The sequence below is a fragment of the Saccopteryx leptura genome, chromosome 9 (assembly GCF_036850995.1).
Source record: "Saccopteryx leptura isolate mSacLep1 chromosome 9, mSacLep1_pri_phased_curated, whole genome shotgun sequence".
NCBI classification, from domain to species: Eukaryota; Metazoa; Chordata; class Mammalia; order Chiroptera; family Emballonuridae; genus Saccopteryx; species Saccopteryx leptura.
The window spans coordinates 47,659,165-47,671,279 of NC_089511.1; the positions used below are offsets into that span (position 1 = coordinate 47,659,165).

Sequence of the window (12,115 nt, forward strand, 5' to 3'; positions counted from 1 at the left end):
AGGTGATTCCAGAACTCCTGCTCTGAAGGGAAAAGTCAAATGTGAAAGAGGGATGGGGGGGAGGCCACCATGCACCTGACAGGGATCTGTGAGGAATGCTAAGACCTGAATGACTTAGGCTTGTGTTTCCCAAACTAAGCGTGTAAATGTGTGTGTTTATGCGTGTATGTGAGTGAGTGCCTTTCTGTGTGTGCGCGTGTGTGCTTGCACATGCAAATGCCTCAGCATTTCCCTGGGAACTGAAATATAGAGGGACCGTTAACTGGACGGACGGGAAAGGGGATGCAGGAATGAGGGAGTGAAAGGGTCCCGAGCACAGACCCCTCCCCCAGCCCACGTGACCAGGGAACTGATCTTGCCCCAGGAGGAAGCTCAGTGCACAGGGAGGAGGGACAGCAGACCCTACCAGCCTGGACAGAAGTGCCTGTGAGCCTCACTGGACCTCAATCTTCTCGCAGAGGGAAGGATAAAGCAGGCAGCAGACACCATGGAGTCCCCCTCCGTTCCTGCCAGCAAACCACTTGTCCCCTGGCAAAGGCTCCTGCTGGCCGGTAAGGAGGGAACAGTCCCTGGTGGGTGGATGGAAGATGGGGGACAGAGATTGGCTGGGGTCTCCTGGGAAAGACAGCGCTCTAGAGGGAACAGAGGGCTTCTGTTTGAACCTGAGGGGGAGGACAGGGGAGCAGAGTGGGATGGGGGAAGGGCTCCGCTACAGCAAAGTCTCATGATCTGGAAGTGGTAAGGGGCAGGACAATTTTGATTGTTGTTCATTTCCTAAGTTATTCATCACTGAGTACTAAATTTTGAAAACTGATGATACTAATAACAATTTATCTCAGGGTGACACCAGAAATAACTTTAACCAGGGGCACTAAACATTGTCTTTACCACCAACCCCAGAAATGGGCAAATCCCAACCAAGAGATGCAAGGCCCTGGGAACAGTCACTCATTTCATTCACCCACAAGTATTTGCAGCCTGTTGCAGGCACTGGGAGACAGCAAGATCTGATAAGCCCCTGCCCACATGAAGCTCACGTTCTATTGGAGGAGTTAGGGAAAGAAAGATCTAGATGTGATGTCAGGTGCCCATAGGTATCAGAGAGACTACAGAGCAAGGACAGGTCAGAAAGTGAAAACGGAGGGTCCTTAGAGATGGTGGTCAGTGTTGTGTCCCCCCAGGATGCCCTTGAGAGTCAGCTGGAGTCTGAGGGCACTGAGGGGGTGAGCCGGGGGGACACCTGGGAGAGTTTTTAAAACGGAGAAAACAGGTTCAGAAGTGCTAAAGTAATGGTGGCTAACCTTGACCATAGGACACACACACACACACACCCCCCCCAAGGTTGAGTGATAAGAGACCTTTTCAGGACCCAGGGCCACCTCTCCCCATCTCAACACATAGATCAAGTATTGATCCATTTCTCTTTTCCCTCCTAGTCTCACTCCTAATTTTCTGGAACCCGCCCACCGCCGCCCAATTCACTATTGTGTCCACGATTGCTGCCGAAGGGAAGGATGTGCTTCTACGTATCCGCAATAAGCCTTCCGATGTTATAGGCTATATGTGGTACAGGGGGGAAGGGACGCACTCCAAACGTAATATCGGATCTACTGCCATGGACCTAAGAGTATATGCAACAGGGCCTGCATACAGCGGTCGAGAGAAAATAAACTATGACGGATCCCTGCTGGTAAAGAAGGTCACCATGAAGGACGCTGGGTACTACACTGTGGTAGCCTACCTTGACGATTCAAAAAAAGAAATAGGATTTGGACGGCTCACTGTATACCGTGAGTAATTGCTCTTTGATCTCTGGGTGTCCGGTGGGGGTGAATTCTACTTCACACACAAGACTGATAGCCCTGGGCTCTGTCTCCACCCCGCTCTGCATCTCGTCCCAGGATGGGTTTCAGCATTTAGTGCAGGACACACACAGTGGAGACACCCTTGCTAAGATCAGAGTTCCCTTCCCGGATTCCACCCCTGCAGACATTCCCCGCAGAGAGAAGGGCCAGTCTGATGGGAGAAGGGCCAGTCTGAGCAGAGGGAGACGAGTCTCAGTCCAGACCCTGGGGCCCTCCACATCACGATGACCCTGAGAAAGAGCCTGCAGAGCTCGGTCAGGACATGGCCTGAGGAGCCCCCTGGGAATCCTTAGAGAGGAGCTCGGCTTGGGCAGCCCCTCCCAGACTGCTGGTCTAGGGCTCATGACTCTGGGGACTCTGGGGAGCAGGTGTCAGGTTTGGTTTGGCCTCCTGGGAAGGGCTGGGCCAGCAGTGGTTTTCTGAGTTCCCAAGTCACACGGCTCCTGAGCTGGTCACCAGCCAGGATTTAGCCTCAAGAGCCACATCTGGGCAGGGTGGAGCCTGGCCCTTCACCTGAGGCTCTGTGTGGAGAGCACAGATGGACAAGGTCCCTGGATTCTTAGTCGACTCTTCCAGGGGACTTCGGAGAGTACAGAGAAAGGTCAGGGTCCCCAGGGAGGAACAAAAGATGCTCCTGGCAGCAATTTGTCCACCAAGATTCAATCCAGGAGATTTTCTCTTGGAGTCAACCTTCTATTGTCAGATACTGTGAATATTTCACAAATAATACACTGACAACCTGGCAGCCAAATAGTCATCCTCTTTCAGTGAGAGGAAAATGAGGCACAGGGAGATATAGTCACTAAAGCAGAGTCCCACAGACCATGAGCAGCTGATCAGTCACTTGAGGTCTGCCTGCAGCCATAGCCCTGTCCCCTCGTCCACCCTGGCGCCTTATTAAGTGTCTGTGGATCCCTCGACCAACCACTGGTTCAGATCCTGTCTTTTTAGGTGTCCTCAGCACAGAGGGATAGATTCTCGTCTGGGGAGAGACAGCAAATGGAGACTTAATCGCTTTTTAACCTAGAGCCAAATGACCTGTACTAACATTCCGAGTCAGGGCTGGAAATGCCCAGGCCCCCCGCTCAGGTGGCTGATCCCCACCTCCCTGCCCTGTTTCCTGATGTATGGGTGTCACTACCACTGGACTGGACGTACAGGAAAGGACTTTGCTTCCCACTCTTCACTTTCCACCTGCAGCTCAGAGACTAACATATAACAGACGCTCAGTTGCTTTTGATGAATCAGGAAGAAATAAATGGTGATTGACTGAATCAATAATCCAAAATCTTTTCAGAGACCAGAACCTGGATGCAGGGTCCTTGGAATTCTGGCCACATGGGACAGGCTCCCTATCGCTCCAGGCACTGAGACCCGTGCCTCAGACCCTTGCTGCTCTCTAGAGAAATAGTCTTTCACACAATTAGTCTTAGGCTCTGAGTATTAATAATAATTTTCACATATGCAAGCATTTTAACTTTCCAAATTTCTATCTCATAACCACCAAACACAAAGGGTCCACAGGGGCCAGAATTTCAGCCTGTCCCTCTCTCCTCTTGCCATCCATCCCCCCATCTGCATTTGCACAAGTCCTCACCTGCTCTCAGCAGAGGGAGAACGACTTTAATGCCCACACGTGCTGCTGCCACAGTCAGCTCCTCCTGTCCCCTGCTCTTTTCTAGCTCATTGCTTGGACTCTGCTCTGTCACTTATTGGCCCACTGGCTCATGTCAGTCACACTCACCAGGGAGGACCTGACCCACCGCTTGACCCAGGGACTTGAGTAAGCAACTGACAACTGGCTTGCTCCTGGTCCCCATGTGTTATTTCTACTTGAACCTCAGTCTCGAGGGTGTTGTGGGAAATGGTGCCTCATAGATATACCGCTGGAGTGGGTGATGGAGGTTGTGCAGCTGGAAAGGATGGCTCCTGACCAGCCAGGCGGTCAGTGGTTAGTGAAGAGCCAGGAGAAGTGGACTCTGACTCCCAGTCCTGTGTCTTTCCATGACCAAACCCTGATACTTAACTGACAGCTGAGAAAGTCTGAGCTTTCTGCCAGACATAGACCTGGAGGCCTTACGTTCTCTGAGCATTCAGATCCCCATGCATTTGTCTTGTGATATGCAGGCCTCCTTATTCCTTTAAGGACTCAAGGTTGGCTGAGGTGAGAGGTGAAGAAGCCTTTGGAAGAACCAAAGGCACCACACAGAGCAATGTCCTCTCTGTTATCTGTATAACCTCGTTACCTACACCCAACATCACAAGCAACAACTTTGACCTTGAGAGGTTTTTTTTGTTTTTATTTTTTTTTTATTTTTCTGAAGCTGGAAACGGGGAGAGACAGTCAGACAGACTCCCGCATGCACCCGAGCATGATCCACCCGGCACGCCCACCAGGGGCGACACTTTGCCCACCAGGGGGTGACGCTCTGCCCCTCTGGGGCATCGCTCTGCCGCGACCAGAGCCACTCCAGCGCCTGGGGCAGAGGCCAAGGAGCCATCCCCAGCGCCCGGGCCATCCTTGCTCCAATGGAGCCTCGGCTGTGGGAGGGGAAGAGAGAGACAGAGAGGAAGGAGGGGGGGTGGAGAAGCAAATGGGCGCTTCTCCTATGTGCCCTGGCCGGGAATCGAACCCGGGTCCCCCGCACGCCAGGCCGACGCTCTACTGCTGAGCCAACCGGCCAGGGCCGACCTTGAGAATTTTGATTAGCATTTTCCTGACGGTGATGTTGAGCATCTTCTCATGTGTTTATTGTCTGTTTGTGCATTTCCTTTAAATAAATGTCTATTTAAGTGCTTTGCCCATTTTAAAATCAGATTCTTTGGTTTTGGTTTTGTTATTGAGTTGTAGGAGTTCTTTGCATATTCTGGTTATTAAGCCCTCATCCTATATATGATTTACAAAATATTTTCTCTTTGTCCATAGGTCGCCTTTCTGTTTGTTGATTGTGCCCTTTGATGAACAGTTTTTCATTTTGACAAAAGCCAAATTATCTATTTTTTAGTCTGTTCCTAATGTCATATTCAAGAAATCATTGCCAAATCCAATGTCATAATGCTTCCCGCTTCCCTCTATATTTTATTCTAAGAATTTTGTAATTTTATAATTTTAGGCCCTACATTTAGGATTCCATTTTGTCCTTTTTTTTTTTTTTTTTTTGTATTTTTCTGAAGCAAGAAGTGGGGAGGCAGAGAGACAGACTCCTGCATGCACCTGACTGGGATCCACCTGACATGCCCACTAGGGGGCAATGCTTTGCCCATCCTGAATGTTGCTCTGTTGCAACTGGAGCCATGCTAGCACCTGAGGTGGAGGCCGCAGAGCCCTCCTCAGCACCCGGGCCAACTTTGCTCCAATGGAGCCTTGGCTGTGGGAGGGGAAGAGAGAGAGAGAGAGAAGAGGGGGACAGGTGGAGAAGCAGATGGGCACTTCTCTTGTGTGCCCTGACTGGAAAATGAATCAGAGACTTGCACATGTTGGACGGGCGCTCTACCGCTGAGCCAACTGGCTAGGGCTGGCTTAATTTTTGTACTTGGTATAAGGCAATGGTCCACTTCATTTGTTTGCATGTGGATATTGCTGTTCAACACCATTTGTTGAAAAGACTGTGCTTTCTCCATTGAGCAGTCTTGGCTCCTTTGTCAGAACTATCTGATTGTGTTTTGTGGTGAATAGAAGTTTTTATTCCAGTGTCACACTATTTTGGTTACTTTAGCTCTATAGTAAGATTTGAAATTAGGAAGTTTGAGACTTACAATTTCATTCTTATTTTAAGATCACTGTAATCTTTTAGGTCCACTGAAATTCCTTATGAATTCTAGGATGGATTTTTTTATTTCTGCAAAAAAATTCATTGGAATTTTGATAGGGATTGTATCAAATATGTAGATAGTTGGGGGTCTTCCAATCCACGAACATAGATGTCTTTTCATTTACTTGTTTCTTCTTTACTTTCTTCCAGAAACATTTGGCAGGTTTTAGTATATATATATATATATATATATATATATATATATATATATATATATATATATATATATATATATCTCCCACCTCCTCAGTTAAATTTATTTCTAATATGCTATTTTTCCTGATTCTATTTTCTTAATTCTGTTATGGGATTGTACATTGTTGTTGCAAAAAAAAAAAAAATGGAAATGTAGCTGAGTGTTGATTTTATCTCTTGCAACTTCATTGAATTTATTAGTTCTAATAGTTTTTGTGTTACAGGAGGTGGATCTTTCACTTTTCTGCATATAAGATTATGTTGTGTGTTAAAAGAGATCATTTTTCTTCTACTTTTTCAATTTGGATACCTCTTATTTCATCTTCTTGCCTAATTGTTCTGGCCAAACCTCTAGTACTATGTTAAGCAGAAAGAAACATTTTTGTCTCATTCACATCTTAGTAATGTTCTTAGTGTTACTCCATGGTGCATTGTGCTAGCTGTGGCCTTCATATATAGCCTTCACCATATTGATTAGTTTCTTTTTATTCCTACGGTCCTTGACTTCTCTCTAGAGATTTATTTCACCATGATATTCAACCCCTAGTCCAGGAAACAAAGTCCTCTTCCGACTGAGAAATCCTTTAGAGAGAACTCCCCCAAGTCTAAAGTCATGAAGACTGGGTGGGGCCACCTTTATAACCTAATGAATGATTTAATAAGAGGCAAATGCCTTCCCATTTACTGTAAACTTTCCTTAAGCCCAGAGATGGACAGAGGAGGTAAGCCCACCTTCCCCAACATACATGAAAGTTTACATGAGGAGCAGGACCTGCTCTTTTTTGAAATCAAAGAAAGTTCTAAGAAAGGATCGATAAAAATCATGAGAGGAAAATTCCACCTGGTGATGAGGATATAGGACATGTAGGCCGAGAAGGGGTTTCCTGTGCTTATACTGCAGAGATGTCAGTGGGAACAGGTCAGGAATCACCCTGGGGTGGTCTGGGGTCAGAGGAAAGGTGTAGCTTTTTTTTTTTTTTTTTAACAAATTGTCACCTGAACAAAGACAATCATCCTTTTGCACAGGTCAGGCCCACCCTCTGGTAACCTTTGCAGAGCTCGCTGTGGATGGTGAATGGCTGAGATCTCTGGGGAAGCAGCATGGCCCCAGGTTGCAAGCTCACTCTGTCAGTCGCATCCTTTGTTTCTCCACAGAGCCTGTGAGAGTGCCCACCCTCCTAGCCAGCAACACCACAGTCACAGAGAACAAAGATGCCGTGGTCCTGACCTGCTACACAAACGGGATTTCCACCCAGTGGTTCTTCAATGGTATGAGTCTGCGGCTCACGGAGAGGATGAAGCTGTCCTGGCGCAATCGAACTCTCACTATAGACCCTGTCAGGAGAGGGGATGCTGGCAGTTACCAGTGTGAAGTCTCCAACCCTGTCAGTTCCCGGGAAAGTGCGCCCCTAGAGCTCGATGTGAAATATGAATGATCCTCTTCCCCTTCTCCATGTTATTAAATTCTGAATAAATTTCTTTGCATCTTTTTAATAGATTTGTTGTGAAGGTAGAAATTAATTAGAAGACTTGCACTGAGTCAATAAATATTCAAAAGTGTGAGCTGACTTTGTCATTATTGTTAACTTAAGATCACGTTCCACTCCAGATCCGACTTCCGGCTGGTCTCAGTTGCACCATCTCCGCAGTGGAGGTGACCCCGGGTCCCTCAGAGGACGGGATGCAGTCCTGTGATGACCACTGGGGGCACGTGGTGAGCTCGCAGGAATCTGAGCCCTGTCTCTCCTCTAGGGGGATGCAGGGAGGGCGCCCGGACACTGCTGTGGACAGTAGACAGGAAGACAACCATGTAGGTAGCAACACAGATCTTCCTGTTTGATCTCCCTGTTTGATTTCTCTGAAAAAAATTTCTAATATCTCCTTGAGTATTCTTAATTTCACGGCAGTGGTCTTATTTGTTTAAGTTTAGTGTGACTCTGTCTTTTCTGTTAATAGAATATAATTGGAAATGTTGGTAATAAAACCAAGGGTTTGGCTCAAGTGTCCTTGTTCAGCCTGATATCCACAGAATTAGAAGTGACCGCACCCCCTATGAAGCAGAGTCAGACCTTATGATGAATATTTTGGTGTCTCTTGGAGAAGGAGGCATAACCCAAAGCTAGGGAGACTGCAGGTGAAGTGAGAGGTTGAGGCTCCCTAACCTCAAGAGGCTGTGAAAGCTCCCATCTGAGTTCTCATTAAAACAACAACAACAACAACAAAAAAAACCCTGCCTCAGAGCAATCTATGTGGTGAATGTCAGTTCTTCTGCACTTAAGTTACTAATCAGGCCAAACTGAGTGACACCAGCCATGTTGTAAGATCAGAAATCTCTTCTTGGAGGGTCCATGTGACCTTCAAGTGATTTTGGAAAGCCTGGGGAGGGGTCTGGAAGAGTCGAAGAATTTCTCCTCATAGCCCAGTGTCGCAGCGGACCTTCAGGGCCCATTGGAGAGCTAAGGCAGACTCACTATAATTATTTCTAATATTAGTTTCAGATTACTTACTTTTGTATAACATTTCAATTATATAAAACTATGGCTGGTTATAAGCCTCTATAAGTAGCTATTCAGACATATCCCATACTTGGTGAAAAATCACCCAAGATACACTGTACTGGAACAGCTATAGGACCCTTGTTCAGATCAATGAGTTTGGTACAGTGTCAAAAGCAGGCTTTTCTCTGCAGGCTCCATATATCATGCTGTCACAGCTTCTTCAGGGATTCACATTGATGGCTGATTCTCCCAAGAACTGATTAAAAACTGTGTTCTGGGCCCTGGCCGGTTGGCTCAGTGGTAGAGTGTAGGCTTGGCGTGCAGGAGTCATGGGTTTGATTCCCGGCCAGGGCACACAGGAGACGGTCCATCTGCTTCTCCACCCCTCCCCCTCTCCTTCCTCTCTGTCTCTCTCTTCCCCTCCCGCAGCCAAGGCTCCATTGGAGCAAAGTTGGCCCGGGCGCTGAGGATGGGTCTATGGCCTCTGCCTCAGGCGCTAGAATGGCTCTGGTCTCAACAGAGCAACGCCCCAGATGGGCAGAGCATCACCCCCTGGTGGGCATGCCGGGTGGATCCCGGTCGGGCACATGCGGGAGTCTGTCTGACTGCCTCCCCATTTCCAACTTCAGAAAAATACCCCCCCAAAAATAAATAAATAAAGTTGTACTTGAAAAACATAAAAATAAAAACTATGTTCTGATTTAAAGACACAGTGTACTGTGCTAATTTTTGACAGGGTGATAGGTTGTTTGTGGCAGCCAACGAAGATAGGGAAGTTCAGCTTTTTTATATAACTGGGAGGGCTCCACACAGGCAGTTTGAAGGCTATGTGAAAACCGTTCATACAGTAAATTTTGCAGCAGATGAATATCATGTTGTCCCTGGGGTGATGATTATATAGTTAGATTATGGAATATTCCAGAATCTAAAGAAATTCTGACATTTAAAGAACATTCTCATTATGTGAGGTGTGCATGTGCTAGCAAACTAAGCCCAGATCTCTTTCTAAGAGGGTCATATAATCATGAGGTGAAGATGTTTGTTTGATACAGTAACAAACAAGAATATTATATCTGTTGAGCATGGACAGCCAGTGGAGAGTGTCCTGCTTTTTCTCTCTTGAGGTCTTCTGGTATCAGCAGGGAGTTGTAATGTTAAAGTTTGGGACAGCCTGACCTGTGGTGACGCAGTGGATAAAGCGTCGACCTGGAAATGCTGAGGTCGCCGGTTTGAAACCCTGGGCTTGCCTGGTCAAGGCACATATGGGAGTTGATGCTTCCAGCTCCTCCCCCCTTCTCTCTCTCTGTCTCTCCTCTCTCTCTCTGTCTCTCTCTCTCTCTGTCTCTCCCTCTCCTGTCTAAAATGAACAAATAAAAAAAAAGTTTGGGACATGTTAAAAGAAAGACAGTTGCTAGTGTCTTTGAAAAATGATCATAAAACTGGGATGTGTTTATGTCTGAGCAGCTCTGGACAGAGAGGCTGCTCTCTGGTTCGCCGGAGAGGAAGTTGAAAGCATAGAGCACAGCTTCCTACACAGTAATCCACAGTTTTGTTTATGCAGTTTCAATTTTGAGTCTTGCACTTGCACATGAAGATGAGACAATAGTTTTAGGAATGACCAATGGAATATTGACTGTCAAACATCAGAAATCTGAAGCAAAGAAGTATTCTCTTCCCAGAAGAAGAAGGCCTGCATATCAAACTTTTTAAAAATTTTTTTATTTATTCATTTTAGAGAGGACAGGGAGAGACAGAGAGAGAGAGAGAGAGAGAGAGAGAGAGAGAGAGAGGAGAGAGAGAGAGAGAGAAGGGGGGAGAATCTGGAAGCATCAACTCCCATATGTGCCTTGACCAGGCAAGCCCAGGTTTCAAACTGGCAACCTCAGCATTTCCAGGTCGATGCTTTATCCACTGCACCACCACAGGTCAGGCTTCAAACTTTTATTAAAGGAAACACTTCCATGAAGTAATGGGATGACATTTTAGCCAATAGGCTGTAAAAAAATAAATACATAAAACAGATAGACCTGTATGACAGACAGCTGAAAAATTTCCAGATCTCCAAAGCACTTGACAGGGTCCTTGAGCCCAGCTGTACAATAAAGACACCTGAGATTACAGTTTCCATCATAAAAGGAGCTTAATCTAGGAGGAGTCCTTGCAAATGCCCTTGAAGGTCAGAATGAAAAGGAAATCAGTTGTGTTCTTAATTTTTTGATAAGGAATGTCTTAGCCAAGATTTGCTTCTGCTTTGATCAATACTGCTGAAATAATAATATATATCTGTCTGTGATTGGTCAGTTACTCTGGTTGATAAAAGTTTTTGTTACTCCAAAGACTTGTAGAAAGAGATTATCAAAGAGAACCACTGAAAACATTGAGGGTGATGGATATGCTTTTTGCTACCATAAAAAGCCCTTCTAGCCTGACCAGGTGGTGACGCAGTGGATAGAGCATTGGACTGGGATGCAGAGGACCCAGGTTCAAGACCCTGAGGTCGCCAGCTTGAGTGCGGGCTCATCTGGTTTAAGCAAAGCTCACCAGCTTGGACCCAAGGTCACTGGCTCGAGCAAGGGGTTACCCGGTCTGCTGAAGGTCTACGGTCAAGGCACATATGAGAAAGCAACCAATGAACAACTAAGGTGTCGCAACAAAAAAAACTGATGATTGATGCTTCTCATCTTTCTTCATTCCTGTCTGTCTGTCCCTATCTATCCCTCTCTCTGACTTTCTCTGTCTCTGTAAAAAAAAAAAAAAAAAAAAAAAAAAAAGCGCTTCTATGTTGCAACACACATATGGTAAATTTCTAAAGAACAAGAAGATACTATCATAATGCTTGCTTAATAAGACACAGAACTAATGGGATAGATTTGATTCTATTACTATTGGAAAGATAATTTCTTTGACACATTAAAAAGTATTTACAGAAGCCATTTTATGAAAGAGACTGGAATAACTATGATTGGAAATAAGTACCTGTTTTATGACATGATTTTTCATGCAATAGTTTGAATCATTTTGTAGCATCTTTGGCTCAATTGTTTCGATCACAGTGCATGTCCACCCGGGGTAAGTTGATATTAGTGTCAATACAGCCAAGTCTATATCAACATGTGGGTAGGTATTCAGAACTATAGATAAGATTTCAATTGGGAATTCTGTCAAAGGAATAGGCCTTCATTTTTGAATCCTCTCTTGGCAAAAAACAACAGAACAACTGGCAAAACAAATAATTCTTTCTTTGAAGTGCCCTTGGGATTTCCAACATCCAGCTGAGTTTGCCACCCCTGTCTTTGACATCGTCACTATCCTAGGTCACCTGTTCTGATTCAGCTGGTAAAATAGGACTGTAGCTGTTCCAAGTGTGGCAAATCAATGGCCAGCTCTGAATAATTGACACTGGCTAGGTACGTATTCAGACAGAGTGAAGAGGTAGTTTGATATCTAAAAACTGTGCTCTTCAACCCAGGTTTTCTTTCTTTTCTTTTTTTTAAATCTTGATAACCCTTATCAGAACTATGTCTACACATAGATGTATTGGGCCATGTTTTTTCTCTTCCCCCTAATAAGCATCCTATTTACCAAGTTTTCAACTTGCTTCAGGCCTGAGGAATAATAAAATTTGACATTTCTCTTGTAATCAATAGCCTTTCAGCCTTTTATACATGTTTAGAACTTATCTTGTAGCACCTACCTCTTTGGAAACCTACTTCTCTGTTTTGTATTTACATATTTTCTTTACACA

General features: G+C 45.6%; 1 protein-coding gene and 1 pseudogene across 1 annotated transcript; both read left to right on the forward strand.

The window, feature by feature from the left end:
- The first annotated feature begins 353 nt into the window (after nucleotides 1–353).
- On the forward strand, nucleotides 354–7,435 carry LOC136380773 (carcinoembryonic antigen-related cell adhesion molecule 21-like). The gene is made up of 3 exons (XM_066348895.1): nucleotides 354–551; nucleotides 1,437–1,790; nucleotides 7,028–7,435. The coding sequence occupies exons 1-3, from the start codon at nucleotides 488–490 to the stop codon at nucleotides 7,306–7,308; spliced, it is 699 nt and encodes a 232-aa protein (XP_066204992.1). The 5' UTR covers nucleotides 354–487; the 3' UTR covers nucleotides 7,309–7,435.
- Nucleotides 7,436–8,409: 974 nt separating this feature from the next.
- Nucleotides 8,410–11,203, forward strand: LOC136381255 (U3 small nucleolar RNA-associated protein 15 homolog; annotated as a pseudogene).
- The last annotated feature ends 912 nt before the right edge of the window (nucleotides 11,204–12,115 follow it).

What these genes read in the sequence shown, in the direction of transcription:
- LOC136380773 (XM_066348895.1), top strand. Translation starts at nt 488, where the DNA reads ATGGAGTCCCCCTCCGTTCCTGCCAGCAAACCACTTGTCCCCTGGCAA. An exon ending in GCAAAGGCTCCTGCTGGCCG is followed by an intron (nt 552 to 1,436) that starts GTAAGGAGGGAA and finishes TTTCCCTCCTAG; the next exon opens with TCTCACTCCTAATTTTCTGG. An exon ending in TGGACGGCTCACTGTATACC is followed by an intron (nt 1,791 to 7,027) that starts GTGAGTAATTGC and finishes GTTTCTCCACAG; the next exon opens with AGCCTGTGAGAGTGCCCACC.